The following is a 21,088-nucleotide window of genomic DNA, read 5'->3' on the forward strand; positions in this document are numbered from 1 at the left end:
TTTTTTAAATTTATACAAAATAAAATAATCAATTTAACTTTTTCTAATCTCAAAATAAAAATAATATTAAAAAAAATTATTCTAATAATATTTTATTTAATTTTTAATTTTAATTTTTATCCATTTTATCTCATAATTTTTATTCATTTCATATGTAGAAATAAACAAAAACTTAATTTTTAATATTTTTTACTTTTTTTATTTTTTTAGTTTTTTTATTTTAATTTTTTGTTCTAGGGCCTCGTGAGGAGTGATGAACTTACGTTGGTCTTTTTTTAGTTTTTAACTTTTCACTTTTCAGACTATTGTCAGCTTTCATCTTTTTCAATTTTTTTTTCTTTTATTTTATTATTTTAAATGATTCTACCTTCAACGTATAATTATAAAATATTATGAAATATGTAAACGTCATCTAATTATTTTTTAAAAAATTTTATTATTAAAAAATTAATTTTTTTCATATAAATTTCATACTATATTTATTTTTTTTTTACTTTTTTTAAAATAATTACACAATAATTATACAATTCATAATTATAAATATATTTTTCTATTTAAATATAGCAGTAACAATGCGCACGCACATATATATATAGATAATTAGTTTTTAATCTTTCAAGGTCCTATCCATTTTGATTCTTCACCGCCGAGCCTCTACTCTCTTTACAGTCCCATTTCCTTTTACGTTAGTCAATGGAGCATCTTATAAAGAAAGAAATGCACAAGAGGAATACATATATATCATTCATAGAAATGTACAGACTCGATATCATCGTGATAGTTTTGGCAGTGTCGACTCTACCATTGTTCGATGATGGCAGCCAACTCTATGTGGCATTGACACTTCGACTCCGACAACTTCGATCAGGGTCGGAGTCCGCTCCTGATCGAAGACGGAGCCCAGCTCTACCTGTAAGACAATAAGCGATGGACAGCTAATAAAACAAAACGAGAAAAGTGAACAGACGGAGACAAGAAACCGTCTCTCCTTACGTTGGATTTCCACTTTGCAGCAACAAAATTTGTCATGTTGCGTGTACCAACTCAGGTACATGCACATGGACACCATTCGTTACAAATTAAGCACGTGAAGTGTTCAACTCTTTTTTTATTTTTTCAAAAAATTATATCTACAAGTTGCTAGCTGTTAATATGACAATCTGATTCAAAAGGGAAAAAAAAAAAAAATCATTTTAAACTATTCTAACAAATTAAATCATATCATATTTTAACATCAAGGACTTTTTTTCTTACTTTATGTACCTGTTTTAAAGAGTTAAAATAGTCAACATTCAAGATCATCCATTAACATTTTCCTCTGTTTCCATAACACGTACAACACACAGTGCACCTTCTTATGTATCGTCGTTATCCACACATTCTCAACCTTACCGTTCAGATAATAATGACATGTCCAGTACCTTATGAACCCAATTACAAACAGAAATGATGGTGGGGAATATTAATAGGGGCTCAAATGACAAAGCTGAAGGCATATTAATTGAATTCTTGATTTCGTTTCTCTGACTCTATATGTTACAAGTAAATTAACAGACAACAAAAATTTACATGAAATGGCTACTCCAAGCATTTAATCTCTACTAACATGCACCTTGCTACATTTTCACCAGCCATTCATAACATCAGTAGGAACATATAGTTCAGACATTCACTAAGCATTAAACACAGGTATTTCCACTGCCACTGCCACTGCCATCACCATCGAATACAAATAGTGCAACTACAAGCCCTCAATGATTACCAAAACACCAACTTCATTGGTCCTCTTAACATCGACACTGACCATATCATTGACACTGATCTAGTGTGGGAATTCATAGAGGAGAATGCAGACATTTGCACAAGAAATAGTAGAGCTTAAAATATATTTTTTTGATAAGAGAACACGGGGTTAAGATATATCTATGAAGGATATATTTTTTTATAATAGAATGGGCCGCTATAATAATGGTGCAAGGCACAACTGAAGTTTCTCCTATCTTGGCTATGATGTAGAGATGGAAGCAAGAACAATAGATTTCAACTGGCTTTGTTGGCAATGTTCTATTATCACATCAAGGAATTATGGCTACCTATAAGCCTTTCATCTCCTTGCTAGCTGGAAATTCTTGAATTTTCTTACCGAAAAGAGCATCTCTATAGCTGTTGATATTCAAGGGGTTCCTATCTTGGTGAGAAGGTCATATTTATAGATCTACACCAGAAACCAGAATGACCCAACATGGCGGCAAGCATATTGTTGCCATATTCTCCACAGATAATTAAATTTCGGACACATTACTTTCTACAGAAAATTAGGGTCCTGGAATGTAATTGGAAGGTAGTTCCAACAACAATGCTATCACTATAGTGCGAAATTACCTAAATTTTCGGAGTATGACATCATCACAAGAGAACCAGATATACTCCAAGAAAGCAAAATCTCAATGAAATGTAAGCTGTTTGCCATCACGAAGCGACCAAGGAAAAAAATATCAAGGTAATTTCAATTTTTCTAAAGATACTGTAAGTTCATGTCTCAATTCTCGGACTAGGTATACCTAATACCAAAGCTTATATCTATTTGAGAAACCAAAAGTTTCAGAGTCAGATGGGCACTAGCGTAACGAATGGGCACTTGCGTAACGAATAGGGTTGGCAATATCTCCGAGAGCTGCTTATAGTGTTCTTTAGTCGGGACCAAGGAGAATTAAACAACTGTCTTTAAAGGAGTAAAGGGGACGACCACAAATACTAATGTATGGTATCATGATTTCTACCAACAGCAGACTGAGTGAGATTCAAAGCATGTTGAGGAATTAGATTCCCAAATTTACACCCTATGGGCTATTCAGAAACAGAGCATATGCGAGTTGTCAGAAACGTGGCATGAAACACACAGAAGTATATGTAACAGGGCCTCTAGAGAAGCCGAGAAAAAAGTTATAGTATTTGACGAACGACTTCCATGATTTAGTTTTGCAACAATTCTTATATATCTAGGATGCGGCACAAGATGGATTGATGCACCGAGGGAGAGCTCACATAATTGCAAAAGCTGATTTTCCTTTCTTCCCATGGCACTAAAAATGTAAACCAAGGGGCACATTGAAAGAAGGTATCATCACCAACCACAAGGCACTATAGTCATTGATAGAAAAGATTCTTCCATCAAGAATCTGAGAGTGAGAGGTCAAATTGCCAGAAAATAACATAAAAATTAAAAGTTTGATAATTATGCTCATCCCCAAACTAGGTTCTGACATGAATCTCAAATTTATAGAGTATGAAAGCATTGGAAACAAGATGGACTCCACATTTGTCAAAAAGACATGGCCAGATAACAACACGAAAGGAAAGAAAGATCCTACTAGTTCTAAGATATTGCAGAAGAAGAAGAGATGAAGCGACAAAGCGGAAACCTATATATCTTGAAACATAAAGATAGTGAATCTTCCCGCACAGACTCGGTAGGCATTGCTATGGAAGAACAGGAGTATTCCAGTTGAAGAGCCTAGAAAAGAAGCCCTCTAATCGAACTAAGGAGGGGAACCACAAGGGAGAAAATTCCAAGATTTATCTATTCACCTTCTATCTAGAAGCATCTTCAAAACTCAGGTGGCCATTATAAATGCCTGAATCAAGTTTTCAGCTGCACGCTTCTGTTCAGGTGTTCCTGATACATGGGCAATACGATCACCCCGGGAAGATTTGGATTCAGATATCTGTATCATTGCACCTGATATCTGGAGGGAAACAAGGAGTTAGAATGTCAGTCATTCCAGAAATTGCGCAATAAATTAAGTGAGCTTTCTGTAATGTCCCACACCAAATTAGTGAGAATTTGAAAAATCAGAACAAAACATGAGACTTTAGTCACAGATGAATAATAGAAACATCAAGGCACATAAGCATTTGTTTATATACATTTGATGCCATTTTTATCCCATGTAACACCAAAATTAATATTGCATAAAACCATTTTTTTTTTTGCATAAAACCATTACAGATACATTTATTTTTTTAATAAGTAAAACCATTACAGATACATACATAACTGAGACAACTATCTCTGACACAATCTAGCATCTCAAACGAAATATTTAAGAACATTGACACGGTATACCAAATATGACCAAACCTAACGGCATCAGAAGTACAAAGAGTCAAAGCAAACCATTTAGGCCTCGTTTGGTTACACAGATGAGATGAGATGAGAAATCTGTGAATAGTAGTGAGATAGTTTGTGAATAGTAGTGAAATGGTTTGAGTTAAAATGTTTTATGGAGTTTTGGGAAAGGAGAGAAAAAAAGTTGAATAAAAATATTATAAAGTAAATATATTGTTAGAATATAATTTTTTAATATAATTTTTGTTTTGGAATTTGAAAAAGTTGAATTGTTTTTTGTGTTTTGTTTGGAAGTTTGGAAAAATTGTAATGATTAGGTAATGATTAGAAGAAAAAGTTAAAAATTTGAAATTGAAAATTGTTTGTATTTGAATGGTGTTTGGATGTTGAGATATGAGATGGGATGTGATGGGATGAGATGGGTTGAGACCATCTGTGAACCAAACGGGGCCTAAGTCAGCATTTGGTTTGGGGATTCGATATGCCCCCAGCATTTGGACTCCCAAAAATCTTAATGCGTAGCAACGTAGCAAGTAATCATCCCCGTATTTTCAAAATATCCCTGTACAGGATAAACTTGAAGTACAGCATACATTCTAATTTTGCTTGAAAACAAGACTATTGATATGACAGAAGTATGAAATTGAGTTAAGAAAGAAAATGATAGTACCAGATAAACTCAAATAAAGAATTTTACACAGCATAAACACCTTGCAGTTATCATGAATAATTGATTAGGAATTTAATAATTTTGCTTGATTAGTTATATGATCTGATTGATTGCAGAGGAGACAAATTTGAAACTCTTAAGAATTTTGAGTTTCAAAGAAAATAAAAATAGAAAAAAAGTCAATCTCATTGGTACCAATTTCATTAACTGTTCAGATTGCCCATTCTCATATTTCACCATCAATTCCAACCATTCTTTTTCCTCAGTTCTCTTTCTCACCCTTCTCAACAAGAAAAAATACCCACCGCTCTCGATGATGGGACCACGGATAGTCTTTTTAGTCACTTTCTTTCTTTGCCTAGACCGCTTCTGCTGATTTGCTTCATCTTTACAAAAACATAGTTGGTAAGAAATGAAGAACGAAAGGAGTCCGGTTTTGTCGTTTCATGAAATACTTTCTATCTTTATTTCCTTTGCCTGCAGGGGTGGCAAATAGAGTGGAAAAGATTTTTCGTGATTTCTTGTGGGGAGGTTTAGAGGACGAGAAAATATTCCATTTGATTAAGTGGGATAAGATCTGTACCCCTTTATCTTGTGGAGGTTTGGGGGTTAGAAAGTTGAGAATCTTCAATAAAGCACTTTTAGGAAAATAGTTGTGGCGGTATCATAGGGAAAGGGATGCTCTTTGGATGAATGTTATTGATGCTAAATATGGGAGTATTTGGGGAGGTTGGTGCCCAAATAAAGTAAGTGGGGCATATGGCGTGAGTGTTTGGAAATTTATCCGGAATGGATGGGGAGATTTCTTCAATAATTTCAGATTTGAGGTGAGAAGGGGAATATGAATCAGATATTGGTACGATATATGGTGCGACGATGTTGCTTTGAAGAATGCTTTCCCTTCTCTTTACAGGATTGTGCTGGATAAGGGTGCTTTTGTGGCTGATTATATGGACACTTCTCCTGGTTGTCTTCAATGGTCTGTGAGGTTTATTAGAGCTGTTCAGGATTGGGAGGTGGGGGAAATTACTGAATTTTACAGTGTGTTATATGCACTGAATTTAAAGGCTGGAGGGGAGGATAGGTTGCTCTGGATTGATTCAGGGAATAAGAATTTCTCAGTCAGATCCTTTTATAAGGTTATGTCAACCCATTCTTCTATTGTTTTCCCTTGGAAGAGCATTTGGAGAACCAATGTTCCTCTCAAGATTGCTTTCTTTGGTTGGCTGGCATCCCATGGGAAAATATTGACTATAGATAAGCCGAGAAAGCATGGTTTTATTATAATGGATTGGTGTTTTATGTGTAAAAGAAATGGAGAATCGGCGGACCACCTTCTTCTTCATTGTGACGTGGTTAAGGCTTTATGGAGTGGAATTTTTACTAGGCTTAGTATTCATGGGTAATGCATAGGAGGGTGGTAGATTTATTGTCATGTTGAAGGGGAATTCGGGGCAATCATCAAATCATGGCTGTTTGGAAGATGGTGCCTTTATGTCTAGTGTGGTGTACTTGGAATGAGAGGAATGGCCGCTGTTTTGATAATAGGGAACATTCAATGGCAGGGTTTAGAGATTTTTTCTTTAGTACATTGTTACTTTGGGCTTCGGCTATTGTATTGAATGGGATTAGTTTTAATGACTTTTTTGCTGTTTTCACAGCTCTTAGCTTGTAATTAGGTTTTTCTCTTGTATACTTCCTGTATACTTGGGCTTTGCCTAATTATGTGGGTTAATAAATTCTTCTTACTTATAAAAAAAAACATATGTAATGACCCAAGGAAAGCCCAAGCCACTTGGACCCATACTTCAAAAGGACTAGTCAAGCTTACAATTGGAGCCAATGGAAACCATTATGAAGGGTAAGAACTTCTTTTTTTGAATAAGTAAAAATAAAATAAAAATGAGAGGTGCAACACAAGAATTCCCAGGGAGGCAAGAACTTCTTCATCCCAAGAACCATTCACAACTTTCCTATACTCAATACAGGTATAAAATCTCCTCCCTTTAAATTCCTAACGTCCTCATCATGACATTCCATCATAGGTGACACAGATCAAGTCCCACACTTTTTGTTGAGTTTGGCTTTGATTTCCTTCGTAACGACCAAAGGAAATCCCAAGCCAAATCTGAGTTTATACAAAATGTTACACAATTGAAGCCCCTACGAATCACTATAAACGACAAGAACCTCTCTCTTAAACAATGGGGGACCCCATTCATCACCTTCCTATACTCCATTCCCGTATTGCAATATATGACAGTTTAGATGAACCGATAAGGATTAAAAAAAAAAAACCTACTCCAACTCTCAGTGAAAAAACAGCTGGAAGAAAAGAATAGCCTCACGCTTCCAGAAAAACCAAGATATTTGGGTGAAAGAATACTTATTTTGCCATCAAGCTCTTTTGAGAATGGCAAGAAAGTCGGTCATGATGAGCTACTTTGAGCCCAACAGAAAGGCCATCTTGGTCACCATGGTGGGATTTAAAGAAGGAAACGTCATGAAATTATTCAAGATTGATGCCACTGACAGATTTAAAAACAGCAAAAATACATTCATTAAAACCAAGATCAGAATAGGGATGAAGCAACCAGTTGGCAAAGAAGCCAGTGGTGGTGCTTGGCATCAAGAAGGGTGAGGGAGGGAGACTAGTGATCAAACAATTAATGAGAGAATGAGGAAGGGAGTATATTAAATGATTATCAAGATAGATGCCACTGACAGATTTAAAAACGAAAAAAAGAAGCTAGTGGTGGTGCTTGGCATCAAGAAGGGTGAGGGAGGGAGAGGAGTGATCAAGCAATCAATGAGAGAATGATGATAAGTATATTAAACGATGGTTAATACTATCATTTTACCAAAATTAGAACTTTCCCAAGCTCCAGAAATGTGATTGGGTATCTACCGAAATATCATATTTCCACAAACTGAAATTCTAAGGGAATGGGGATGCCCTCCGGCATCTAGATTCCAATGAGCTTTGAAACAAAACAAGATTATATGCAGGAATCCTGATAGGATTATCAAGAATCTTAAAAAGAATATCCAAACCAAATTCGACCAAAGGGTCTTAACGAATAATCTGCGTCCTTACGGTCCAAGAACTTGGTGTAACAACTAAAAAAAAAAGCTTAAACCATATTTGGGCTTATACTTCAAAGGACTCGTATTAAATTTGGAACCCATTTAAATTATAAACTGCGATAAATTCTCTCTCGCAAGCAATGTAGGATCTCATTCACAATCCTCGTATACTCGATCCGAGGAGGTATTACAACCTCCCCCACTTCAATCCCTAACATCCTCATCGAGTCATTCCATTATAGGTAGCATGGCTTAAGTTCCACACCTACGGCAAAGAATTGGCTCTTGTAGAAAAAGCTCAAGCCACATCTGAGCTTATAGTTTAAAAGGACTACTCAATGCTACAATAGGAGTCATTGGAAATAACGGCCCTCCCTTCCAAGCAATGTGGGATACCATTCACCACTCTCCTATACTCAATTTGAGATATTATTCTTGGAGTCATAAATATGTTATTACGCTTCTTCCCTACATATTGAGAATTTATTCTTTAAAAAAAGAAAGAAAAAAAAAGATTCCTATTTCCACACCAACAATTTTAAAAAATCAACTTGCTTAAGTATAAAATCACAATTTCAATCACGGGACATATTGGGAAAGGCCAAGTATGAGAAAAGCACAACATCAAGCATAGTATATCAACTCGTAAAAGGTGAGCGTCAACAATTCTGCTTCATTTTTTCTCATCTTAAATATGCTTCATTAAAAATCAGAAATGTGAATCTTATATAGGAATTTGAACCAACCTTCCGAATGTTGGCTATATTCGCCCCTCCTTTACCCATCACTTTACCCACTGCATTAGCAGGGACCAAAATCTCAAGTGTTGAAGGGGAAGGCAACCTGCATGGGGTTATGGAATTATAGGCAGAGCCAAACTGAATGTATTAAACCCAAAGGACAAAATCTTCAAGACCAGATATCATAAAAATAATATACTGACCCTCCATACAGCTTGGATGAATATGAAGGCATGGATCCATAGCCATTTTCACCCATCTATCAAAAGAAAGAGCAAAGAAAAAATGAATTATAACAAAAGCAGTAAGAAGAAATTAGACCACTTACTTGAATCAGAAATCCATATCAACCAGAGATAGAGTAGCTGGTATTTAACAGAATATGAGAAGCTTTTATCTTTAGATCAAACATCAACTTCAAAATAACTGAATCAAAAGGCAGCCAACAAGTTAAAGAAAACCAGTTTAAAATAAAAACACACAAATCAAAGGCACGTAAGTGAACAGACCCACTGCAAGGTTTTAAACTCATGCTATTCTATTGGTCAGTTGTAATTGATTTTAATAGGATGATTTTTCATGAATTTCTTGTATCACTAAAGTAGCATGCACAGGCAATGCTCTTGCATGTGTCTTGTTTGCTTGGGCTTTTGCTTATCTTATGATCAATAAAATTTTGTTTACTGATAAAAAGAAAAAAAAAAAAAAAAACTCACTATTGTTATAGTACTACCATGGCAATTTTACAGACTAATTTTTATCAGTAAACATTTTACAGGCTACTTGAACATAGGATGCTATTCAACAAGCACTGGAGACACTTAGATCCTAAGGGGCTACTGAGGAGTATCATAAGACTTCAACACAATGAGAAGCTCCTACAAATACAGAGTTTTCCAGCCTTCGCAACAAAGGGAGAAAGGAGGGTCAGGCTATGCTGCATAGGGACTAATAAATAACTGGTGGCTCATTATAATCAGACAGAAAGACAGACAAATATGCATAAAAAGTGTTAAAATTATTTGGGCAAAGCGACGAAAGAAACCATCTGCTCCCCTTACAGAGACAAGTGCCATATCGCAGGAGCCCAATGCTAAATGTGATTGAAAGTAAGTCATCCGTCAAAAAGATGCAAATCATTTTATAAAGATCTTATACCAATCAGTCCTTTTAAAAACTGAATGATATTTTTTTTTTTTAAAGTAAAATTGAATGATATTTAAACTCCAAGATGAGCACCAAAGGAATCCCGGCTATTTACAGATTGTGAGAAGTAGATAATTTTGAAAAGTTTATCATTACTAGCAAAGAACAATGATAAAGACAAGTTATAATGATGATGGAAGCTTTGGTGACAATTATGGTATAAGAAAATAAAACAAACAGCATCAACATACCGACAAAGATCCATATCCATAGAGGCTGCTTGAAGAAAGCATGCCCAAGCTACTTCCACTTTCAACCCTCTGATCATATCCAAAAGGAGCAACAGGGGGAACAGAAGACAAGACAGATGGAACCGAGAGTCCAGTACCAGCAGAGAATAGAGAATCTGCACCAGCAGTATGGTTACGACCACCATCCCTATCTTTGAGGACATCATCACGGAGCCTTAAAACAATCTGGACAAGTGCATCTCTAACACTGCCAACTTCTCCAAGAACCTAATTGAGGAAAAGGTTAAATATAAATAAGGCATATCAATGAGAAATAGTTAAACACAACTTAGAAAAGCTCCACAAAACAAACCTCAACAAGTTCATCATTTGCATCAGCACACCTAGGCTTATCACCCTTTGAGATACGGACATCAGCTTTAGTTCTCTTACGGATTTCATTTATAATTGACCCACTTTTTCCAATAATACACCCAATGACCTTAGATGGAACAAGGAGTCTGATAGTAACAGTGTCATCATCTTCATCATTGATCTTTCCTTGCAACAATAGAACAGCTTCAACTGCCATGGATTTCAGATCATCGGGTGACTGCCAAGAAAAAGAAAATTCAAGATGTTAAACAAATAGTAATACATGAATACCATCACGCCATATATTGTATGAGTAGAGTGAAAGTAGATGTTAAACTAGTAGTACATGAATACCATCGCACTATATATTGTTTTTTGTAGATTGAATGTAATTCAATAATACACCAAACAAAATTTACCAGTGATTAGAGAAGATGAATCAGCTTTTAAAAGCTAAAATATATAGGACATAGAAGATAGCTAATTTCTATTCATCACAATTTAAGTTCAAAAAAGGATGGGAGAAAGGAACAGAAAACAGTGCCCGCCCATGCAAGGTATATGAATTACGAAAAAGAACAAGAGAGAAAAACTTTCAAAAAATTCCTCTCCTGCAAAAGCAATAGTTCTCAAATATAAAATTTCATTGTATCGCCAACCTTTAACAGAGCAATCAACTACAAAATAGAACAAAATGGACGTATCACTATACAAACCAGAATTAGATGCAAACTGGCCGACCCATGCCTCATCTTGTTTGAGACTTTTAAAGAAGAAAGAAAATCAAAGTTGAAAAACCATAAAGCCTAACTGTACCTCTGTTGCAGTAATCGTGATGATACACTCATCACGATCATCCTTGGTATCATCAACTTCAACATGAGCACCACTAGCCTGTCTTATACTTTTAATAGTACCCCCTCCTTTGCCAATGACACGCCCAATCTTGTCAAAAGGACACAGTACTCTTACAACTAACTCCTCAGTTCGTGAGGCATCACTGAACCCAGACACCACAGGAAGGGCAGATGAATAAAGAGGCCATGTATTCCCTGTATCGGCATAACCCTGGAGATCCTGTACATTTGTAGCACCTACGATTGGAGGAACAGATCTATGAGGGGCAATAGGATCTGCACTTTGATATAGTCCACCTGGTGGATAAATAGGGATATCTGATGGGATGATAATGCTTGGAGAAGCATCCGGTACACTCGTGTCCAGAGGAATTTCTTCTCTAGGAGTGAACTTGTACATAATTGCAGAAATGGCAAACAGAGCTTTATTCACGGCCTCCGGCTCACCACTAATCTATTCATATGATAAGAGGATAATTAAATAAATAAATAAAGACTTACTCGAAGAGAGCTTTTGCAAAGATGAAAGTGAACGCAGAGACAAAAATCATGAGTAGGGGCATAGACATATATGTCATTTTAGGCATAAGATCCAATTAGTAGAACTAGATGCCAGTGCATAACAAAAGATGTAATTGACCATTCCATAGCCAGGACAACATCTAGTCATCTAAATGATAAAGGATAGTGTTCAAATACAAAGAAAATAAAAAAAGAAATTGACCGATCCATAGTGAATACCAACCATGACAATATTGTCAAAGTCCATCGCACATGAGTGAGTTGGATCGGTGGCATCCTTGGCCGTGACCTTAATGTTTGTCCTCGTCTTGCTTCTCAGTTTCTTTATTGTGGCTCCAGCCTTACCAATGATATTTGCAGACTGGCTAGATGGAACAAGAATCTGACATTCCTCCTTATCCTTTCGCTTCTTGTCAGAATCTGCCACACTAGCCACAGCATTTGCAATGGCAGCATGAACTTTAAGAAGAGCATCCTGAGCAGCACATAAAGGTTTCCTATCACTGAACTCATCATCTACCTCAACCTCTTCCTTCTCCTTAACATAGCTGTAGATTATTATAACACGGTCATTAGCACCTGGGTACGGATCCACAACCTTTACTTTTGCCCGTGTCTCTTGCCTTATAGAATTTATCACTTTCCCACTCTTACCAATGACACTTCCAATAACCCCATCAGGGCATAGTATTCTATAAACAACCAGTTCATCATTGCCTTTGTCATCTTTGTCGTTCACCCGTCTCTTCTGATTCTTGTTGTCCCCATCACGGTCCCTATGGGGACGAGATCGCTTCCCGGTCTCACCCATATTTATAAATGAGTTGGTTCCTGAAAGTGCAATACGAATTCAAGCTTAATACATCCAAAACAACTCGAATGCATTTTATAACCCTTTTTTAGCACCTCAACCTAAATGCACCCAAGCCATTTACATGTATTCACTGAATCTAATAAAAGCAAATTAAATAATTCAAGCTGCTCAGATTGACAGGAGAAGTTACTTAAAAAAAAACCCTCGAGAAATGAGGCTACACTAGCCTCGATCAAGAACTATACAGACCAAGTTTCCCCACAGATATTGCCCAGAAATTAAAAAAGAAACGATCTTTTTACTTTCATTCTTCAAAAGCGGCGGACAAAAGCAATTCGGTTATCCACAAAAGACTAGAGAAATTAACCCTGAATAAACAACTTCTATACCTCCGAATGCTTTCCCAAAACCAAAAAAAAAAATAGAGAGAGACAGGCACAGAAATTAGGGATAGAGATAGAGAAACGTACCCTGGTTGCGAGAGAGAGCGAGAGGGTGGGGGGGATTGGGGACTGTTATGCCGTCTTCTGTGAACCTCTTTGGATACGCTACTTAAGTTAGCTCTCTCCCTCAACGACAGTGCTTTATTGGATGCTTCTGTCGTTTTGTACGTATAGACTTGTTCACTTCTTACGGTCTACAAAAGATCACAACCGTCAAAATAGAGTAGAAATATGAGGGTCGCGCATAAGCTGATAGGTATCGACGGTAAATATTCGTACAGCTTTTGCATAGAACCACAGGGGAATAATTTCTGCTCCGTGTGTCGTCGCCTCCCACCGGGTAAAGAAGGTTGGGCTGTACGACAATGTTCTGCAACGACCAAAGTCGCCCGCTCTTCTACTTCTTCTCCTCTCTCTCTCTCTCTCTCGCGCGGTGCAGACTCGACAGGTATAAAGCTCCGTCTTTCTGAATATTGACATTTATGCTTACCATTAATTGGATTAAACCCACAAGTTCTCTTTGGTGTTTTCTTTCCTTTTCTTCTTGGGGTGAATATTGGATTATCTGGGAATATTTTGCTCCTTTTTCTGTTAATTGGTAAGTTAAATCGTAGTATGTAACCGGTGCTCCTTTTGATACACACCGCTGTCTACCTGTAATGTATTTTCCTTCAACAGCAAAGTAAATTATATCTTTGGGGAGATTTGTTTCTGGTATGAATCGGGTACATGACGTTTGTATATTAGGATGGAGTTTTCCTAAAACACTAAAAATTACAGATTTTAGTTAGTGTTGCCTTAACTAGTGATATCAAGAAGAGAGATATTGAAGAGGAGATTGGGAACAGATTAGAACTGGCTCAGTGTTGCATACAAAAGGTTCTGTTGGGTTGTTTTGTTATTTTTTTGTTATTATTATTATTATTATTATTATTTTGAAATACTTGGTTTAAGGAGAAGATCTTGTTGTACTAGTCTTGATTGATGGTGTCGGATACTTGCTTGTATAAGATTACTGTAAAAATGAGAACCATTGAATTGAGACAGCCGGCAATGACTGGCAAGAGAGCAGATGATTGGCTTTGGAGTGAAAGCACTCACGGATTGGTTGCAGTGCTTGGAACGGTGACGTAAAGATAATTTCTTGTGTGCTCAAATAGTCAAATCTTATATAGTCCTCCTGTGCTTCCTCCCTAAGACATAACTCTTTTTTTTTATAGGTAATCAAGGAATTTTATTCATAGAAGTAGGCAAAGCCCAAGTACACAGGATGTGGCAAGTCTTTTTTTTTTTTTTTTTTTTTTGGTGCATGTGGAAGGAAATAAATAGAAGAATTTTTAGGATTTTGATATTTCACTCCCTATCAAACTTCCTGATATATTTCTTTACATTTTAATCAGTATGGCCAAAACGATTTTCTGGATGAGTTTCTTTCTTAGCCTTCTTTTGGATTGTTGTTGCTAGTCTTTACACATTTTTTAGTTTGATCACCTTTCATGTCCTGGCCAGTTTCTGATCCAGTAAGTTTGGCAGTGTTTCAAATTTGCCAATAATTTATTCAGCTTAGTGGTGCTTTGATTAGCTAGTTGGTCTCGTATACACCATAATTTTTAAGCACCATTGGAGACTTTGATCTTATTCTCCTCTCAGTTGGGGTTGTTGCATCATACTAAAAGTCAGGCGCCACAGGCCTTGTTGGCTCTGCATTGCTGTCTACACTGTTAAGACAATAAAAGAAAAAAAAAATTATCTACCTATTAAAAAAAGACAATAAAGAAGACAGTCTATTGTCTATGTTACCTCTTCTATTGCTTTTTATCTACGTCATTCAAATTCAATCATGCCATTTTTATTTTTCTATGGTGAAATAAGATCAAATGTCAAAATGGCATGCATTGCTTGCTCAAATAGGAATGTAAGTAAGGATTAAGATAAACATCCTAGGTTTTATGTACTGTGGTTTCTGTATGAAATACTCCACTTTTGCAGAAATTGCATTTCATTAACTTTTTTCTGCATACTTGAACAACATATCTTTCTTACAGAGGACTTAGTAGATGTGAGAAATTCCATGTGTGAGAGAGAGAGAGAGAGAGAGAGAGAATAAAAAATGGGAATGATGTCAAAAGTCTGAGAGATACAAACAATCTCATAATGAAGAAAAGGAGAGGTGACTCAATGTCGTCAACCTCTAACAAAGTGGTCTGAGCAACAGGGATGTCATATTGATCACTAAAAGCACCCTGCCTCCTAAATAGAGCACTTTGTTCTTCCCAAATGCACCACACAGGACACATAGCAGCATGCCTTATCTCTCCATTCTGATGTGGACAAACAATCTTTCCAACATACTTGACAACTCTACCACCTCCGCAACCTGAAATAGTCATTCATTTTTTATTTGTTTATGCTTCTTGGGGCCCAATAGCTTTTTCCATTCATCCGGGCAGCCCTCTATATAATTGGGATTCTTTCGCAGACAATTTATATACCGTCCAATTGAAAACATGAGCCTTCCTTTTTTAATATAATACCTACTACTTCTGCCCTGCTAGGTTTGCCCAATGGACTCCGTGCATCTTCTTTGCCTTATCTCTATAGGTCAACATTTATTCAGTTTTGATCAGACACTATGTCTATAATGGAAGTTTTGACTGTTGCATGCTTGTTTTTAACCAAGTTCGTCTTAACTGACCTCATACTTTAAACTTTATGTGGTGCTTGGAAGGATCATCTATGAGGGACAAAATATAAAAATGTTTATTATGTTTTGACATCTTAGAACACGGGAGCGTTTCTTTCTTTCATGAAGATTATATTTCGGTACTCTCCAAGCAAATCATATAACTTCTTGGTTTTCTATAATCTGTGTTGGAAGGTAGCTTATGTGGTCAGTACATTACCGTTGCTGATTTTGTGACCCAAGCTTAAGCTTGTTTCTATATTGTTAATGATCTTGGCTTGTCAGCAAGCAAAAGAGTTTAAATCCTTTCTTCTTGTATTTTAAGTAGTGTTTTAATTCAAGTGCCCAGACATGAATCAAGAAGTGGAGAAATCCTTGACCCAGCCAGAGAGTGCTAATGGGTCTAACTCAAACAGTTCGGACCCTGTAACTCGTGTAAGGAATCTGCTGTTTCGTCGAATGCTGGTGGGAATTAGAGATGGACGGTTTTTCTTGGGCACCTTCCACTGCATTGACAAGCAAGGAAACATCATTCTCCAAGATGCTGTGGAGTATCGTAGCACCCAACGCTCCTCCCCTTCTCCCATGGAACAGCGGTGCCTCGGTCTTATTCTCATCCCTTCCTCTTGCCGTTTTAGGAATTGAGAGCAATTGTCATTGCTAAAATTTTAGGAATTGAGAGCAGTTCTGAATTTCATAAATTATTTTCCCAAATCAATGTAGAAGAAATGAGACGTTACCCCTACGATTTTTGTGTGAAATGATATGATGAATGACAGAAACGGACATGATTTTGCAGGCATTCTAGGTTCGTATGCATACACTGCTACGCAATATTTGTTTCTTTACCTATTGTGTTTCCATGCGGTCATGAGCATACAAGTGTTTTAGAATGTGTACCTTGAACTATGGTGAAGGTTGTGAATTTGACCTTTCAAGGAAAGGTGAAGCAGAAACTAGAAGGGCTCTTGGGAAACGAAAAGAAAAAATTTACTTTGGAGGAGATGAGAATGCATTTATGGATATTTCTTTCAGTCACTTCTCAATCAAGTTTCATGGATATGAGAGTCGTAACAATCTCAAGGCATAAAAATCGAGTCCAAAATTCTCAGCTTGGGTGTAAAGATTCATGATGAGAAAGTGTATGCTATGTTATAACATTGTGAAGTATCTTTCCAAGAAGGGACCGTCCATTTCTCCGGAATTTTTTTTTTTTTAAAAAAGCACTAGCCCTCATTTCTTGAACTCGGCAACAATTTTAGAGGAATTTGAGTCGAAAAACTTTCACATCACATAAAAAATGATATTTGCAGTTTTAGAATATAATAGTAAACTTTATTTTTTTTCTTTCAAACGGAATGTGCAGGTCTTGTATATTCTATAACTATATCTAATATTATTCTTTGACAAATATTCTTGAGATCCCTAAATCAGAAGATCGAGCATGAATTTCTTTTATATTTGTGGCGACCAGAGATTATCGATGGCTAGAAAGAAACACGCAAAATCTTTAATTTGCATACGAAGGACGACCTTTTCGAAGATAGATGATGGCTGGCATTTGAAGGGGACTCTATAAACGTGTGCAGCAAATGAAATGGGGTAGTGAATCAAATGATGGGTTGGGAAATTCAATTGAATTTGCGAGGTTAAGTCCGAGTTGCAACCAGCGCCTACAAACAACTACTCTCATTATTATTTTTTTATTTTATTATTATTTTTCACCTATTTTTTTATTATTTATTAATTTTCATCTATTTTTTACTACTATTCAATATCTCGATCAAGCATCCCACTATTTTTTTAATTCTTTTTTATATAGTGATTAAGAAAATATTATTTAATAATATTGTGATTTTTTTCCTTTTTAAAAATATTTAAAAATGTTAAAAAATGATGTGAAGAAAACACTTTAAATATTTAACATCATTTTTAACACTTTTAGATATTAAAAAAAATCACAATATTATTAAACAATATTTTCTTAATCACTATATATATAAAAAAAAAAACTAAAAAATAAAATAAAATATTGGAGCGGGATAAATAATGGGAATCCACCAGCGGATCCCTATCATTTTCCTTTTTCTTGTCGACAACTTTGGAAAACAAAATCTCAAGTCCGCATCTTATTTTGGTCAACAATGTGTGACATGTCTGGTTCCTATATCTTAGCTCGCTCCGAAATTAATAAATATAAGAGGATTATTGATTATAATCAAAGTTTGCGGCCTGACCTCATGTATTAACTAATTTTGGCCGTCTTCCATAGACTTGATTACTAAATTTCTTTGAACCTTACTTCCTTGAACCTTACCGCATGCGTCGTTAAATAAATTACGCAATCACATTGAAGCATGATGATTATTATTCAAAAAATTAACTTGTATTTTGCAATATAGTTTTTATTTTTAAGAATGAAGAATTCTACTCATCAGCTACTATTCACTCTCACGTCCTATATTTACAGTTTTTTCATAAGATCTGGGGTGTGGAGTAGTGAATAGCGACTGATGAAAAGAATTTTTCTTATTCTTGAGTGTGATAACAGCCCGCACACCCCCACACATATACATACATACATACATGATACATACATACATACATACATATTATTATTATTATTATTATTATTATTATTAAATATATATACACCTAAGATTTTAGGAAATCAATTTAATAGCATCCATTAAGTTAAGATTGTCCATCCAAGTACGTTTGGATAGTGAGAAGTACGAGAAAAGTTGTAAATAGTAGTAAAAAAATAATGAAAAAAGTAATAATTGAATATTAAATAATAGTAAAAAATAATGAATAATAGTAAAAAGTATGTGAAAAATAATAATAAAATAATAAATAATAGTGAAGTATTCTGAAAAATATTTGCAATATTCTTGATACCCAAACGTAGCTGCCGGCCAATTTCTAGATCAATTTTGCTCGGATCAAGACATTTCACCAAGGAAAGTTGGAACAATATCAAGCCCCACCTACTTACAAGATGATTGATAACATTTTTCTATTATTTTTGAAGATTGAGAATATTGCTTTTTATATATCAATAAGGGGATCCTTGAGTTTGCTTTAAAGTAAGAGTAATATTAGATACAGTTTTAGAGTGTGTAAATTTTGCACACTCTCTTTGAAAAAAATTGGAGACTATCATTAAAAAATTATTTTTTTATGTAGGTCATAGATTTATCCACTTTTTTTAAAAGGAATGCACATAATTTACACACTTTATGACTGTAAATATTATTTTTCTTAAAGTATTCAATCGTGATCAATATAACCAAAGGCAAAAGAAAAAAAAAAAGGGAATATATTTCTCTCTACATGTGTTCCAACAAGGACAAGAAGAATTACTAAAAAAAAAAAAGGAGACATTTCAAGGTACTTTGGAAGGTTTCAAATAATTATGCGTGTATATATTATTTTCTAAATGATTATTATATAGGCCGTGAGAGTTTCATAAATTGATGCGTGTAAGAATTTTCCTGGAAATCAATTGTTCATGCAAAAAATAATTATGCGTGTATCGTTTACTCTAAGCTACAGAAGTGAGAGTTTTAAAAATCAACGCGCATGGAAAGGTTTTCATCGAAATCAATTGATTTGAAGAAGAATTTAGTCCCTTTCATTTTCCTGTAATTATGAAACACGACTTTGTATTATATGCACCCGTAAATTAATATTTCTACACAATATAGTGCGCAGTGGGGATGGGTAATCATAGCCATATATATAGGAACCCGGCCATTAATTTCCCATTTAATAATTAAATACATGATCATGTGTTTATATAATTCAGCTCGATCGATCGTTGATAATTGGGTACGTACTGGGTCTAATATCTGATGCATGCATGCTTAATATTCTTCGGTTGACTTAGAAAAATATGCGTCAATATATATTAATATATGGGCTTTGATTCCCAAAATATATACGAAACTTATACTTCTGTAATAAAGAATTTCAAACCTCAAGGATCACTTTTTTTTCCCATAAAACTATGTAACATCATGTGCTGTAAAGTCGTGGTTTCAAATTAAGATTCATGAAAATTACATGCATGCAAAGTCCGGTTCTAAGTTCAAAATAACATGACGAGTGGATTAATAATTAAAGCTCCTAATACCATGATGAGCATTAAAGTGATATGAGTTCAATTTATATCATCACGTATATAGCGACTCATTTAAGAATTATGTAATTCTATTATTTTATAATTAACAAAATTAGAATATTAATATTATAGTTATGGTCTGCACTACTCTATATTCATTCTAATTAACTCATAGCTAGGCATGCATGCATTTAATCGTAATAATATAAAACAAGAGTGAATATTTATTTATTTAATTTTTATAAGAGCAAGAGTGAATATTGAACCCAAACTCCTGCACTATTTTTCTCCGATGAATATAATAGGTACGTTGTCTATAAGGCTTTTTATATAACAAGTGATTTAATTTTGGCTCGCGGAATTCTAAAATATTTATCCAACACAAACAACGATATATATTAATTTATAAACAGTAACATGGGTAATTAGGCATATGTCTATATATGTACTCGCAACTACCTAATGAGGGAAATATTAATTTAAATATATTGATCATATATGTTATATATAATTTAACGCTGTGTACGTACGAACCGGCATTGATTCCACACTGTGGACCCATTATTAATCAAGCATAATATATATTAATTAGTCCAAATAAAAAATAATCATCAGGCCAGGCTTATCGCAGAAAATATATATATATATATAAGTGTTATATATTATTCTAACATGATCTCGTTTTCACGATTTAAAATGTTAAAATGATGTCAGATATATGATGTAATATATATTATTATATAATAATTAAGCACGTACTCATGCATAGTAATTTTTTACGTTAATTAATTAAACTGTTTAATTATGCAGGCTGGCATTGCATGTAATTTATATAATCATGATCATGATCATGAGGCTGGGAAAAGAGTAAAGATTAAAAGCTTTGACAGATAGATTCCAAGTTAACAAAAGCAGCTTGCATATATACCTTAAATATTAATACAAGGTTATATTAACAATATTAATTAAGGCTTAAGCTAATTATATGTGAAGGTTTTTAATTTACTTCGCAAAATAATAATTTGGTTGGTTCTAAAAGTTACGCATAGATGGTTGTCGATCAACAAACTCATGTACGACACTCATGACTTGTCAAACACACATTAAGCTTAAGGGTATATATATATATATATATAAGCGTACGTACAAAAGATAAATATATTTGCAAATTAAATATATTTATATTTGGAGATAAATATATTTATATTTGCAGATAAATATATATATATATATATATATAATAACATGAGGCAAATTAAAGAGGAA

At 34.8% G+C, this 21,088-nt stretch overlaps 2 protein-coding genes across 8 annotated transcripts; one reads left to right on the forward strand and one right to left on the reverse strand.

The window, feature by feature from the left end:
* Window positions 1-1,481: 1,481 nt before the first annotated feature.
* Window positions 1,482-13,155, reverse strand: LOC121264538 (KH domain-containing protein At4g18375). Of its 3 annotated transcripts, none has more exons than XM_041167771.1 (9): window positions 13,041-13,155; window positions 11,980-12,587; window positions 11,194-11,688; window positions 10,376-10,615; window positions 10,024-10,290; window positions 8,830-8,885; window positions 8,633-8,729; window positions 3,589-3,746; window positions 1,482-1,799 (listed from the first exon to the last, which is right to left on the reverse strand). In XM_041167771.1, the coding sequence occupies exons 2-8, from the start codon at window positions 12,565-12,567 to the stop codon at window positions 3,615-3,617; spliced, it is 1,875 nt and encodes a 624-aa protein (XP_041023705.1). In that variant the 5' UTR covers window positions 12,568-12,587; window positions 13,041-13,155; the 3' UTR covers window positions 1,482-1,799; window positions 3,589-3,614. The 3 variants fall into 3 exon arrangements, with proteins under 3 accessions (XP_041023705.1, XP_041023704.1, XP_041023703.1); XM_041167770.1 differs by having other exon boundaries at window positions 1,482-1,822; XM_041167769.1 differs by lacking the exon at window positions 1,482-1,799 and having other exon boundaries at window positions 3,210-3,746.
* Window positions 13,156-13,354: 199 nt separating this feature from the next.
* Window positions 13,355-16,498, forward strand: LOC121264539. Of its 5 annotated transcripts, XM_041167776.1 has the most exons (3): window positions 13,644-14,143; window positions 14,234-14,288; window positions 16,046-16,498. In XM_041167776.1, exon 3 carries the CDS (start codon window positions 16,048-16,050, stop codon window positions 16,339-16,341), a length of 294 nt encoding a protein of 97 aa, XP_041023710.1. In that variant the 5' UTR covers window positions 13,644-14,143; window positions 14,234-14,288; window positions 16,046-16,047; the 3' UTR covers window positions 16,342-16,498. The 5 variants fall into 5 exon arrangements, with proteins under 5 accessions (XP_041023708.1, XP_041023709.1, XP_041023706.1 ...); XM_041167774.1 differs by lacking the exons at window positions 13,644-14,143; window positions 14,234-14,288 and adding an exon at window positions 13,355-13,461 and having other exon boundaries at window positions 16,025-16,498; XM_041167775.1 differs by lacking the exons at window positions 13,644-14,143; window positions 14,234-14,288 and adding an exon at window positions 13,361-13,461 and having other exon boundaries at window positions 16,039-16,498.
* Window positions 16,499-21,088: the final 4,590 nt, after the last annotated feature.

Source organism: Juglans microcarpa x Juglans regia, chromosome 5D (assembly GCF_004785595.1).
Source record: "Juglans microcarpa x Juglans regia isolate MS1-56 chromosome 5D, Jm3101_v1.0, whole genome shotgun sequence".
NCBI lineage: Eukaryota > Viridiplantae > Streptophyta > Magnoliopsida > Fagales > Juglandaceae > Juglans > Juglans microcarpa x Juglans regia.

Bases quoted from the DNA above. Each gene is read 5' to 3' on its own strand.
- LOC121264538 (XM_041167771.1), bottom strand. From the start codon at position 12,567: ATGGGTGAGACCGGGAAGCGATCTCGTCCCCATAGGGACCGTGATGGG. The intron at 8,886-10,023 runs GTATGTTGATGC...TTCTTTTGATAG, and splicing joins ATGGATATGGATCTTTGTCG to ATGGGTGAAAATGGCTATGG. The intron at 8,730-8,829 runs GTCAGTATATTA...AACCCCATGCAG, and splicing joins TCATCCAAGCTGTATGGAGG to GTTGCCTTCCCCTTCAACAC.
- LOC121264539 (XM_041167774.1), top strand. From the start codon at position 16,048: ATGAATCAAGAAGTGGAGAAATCCTTGACCCAGCCAGAGAGTGCTAAT.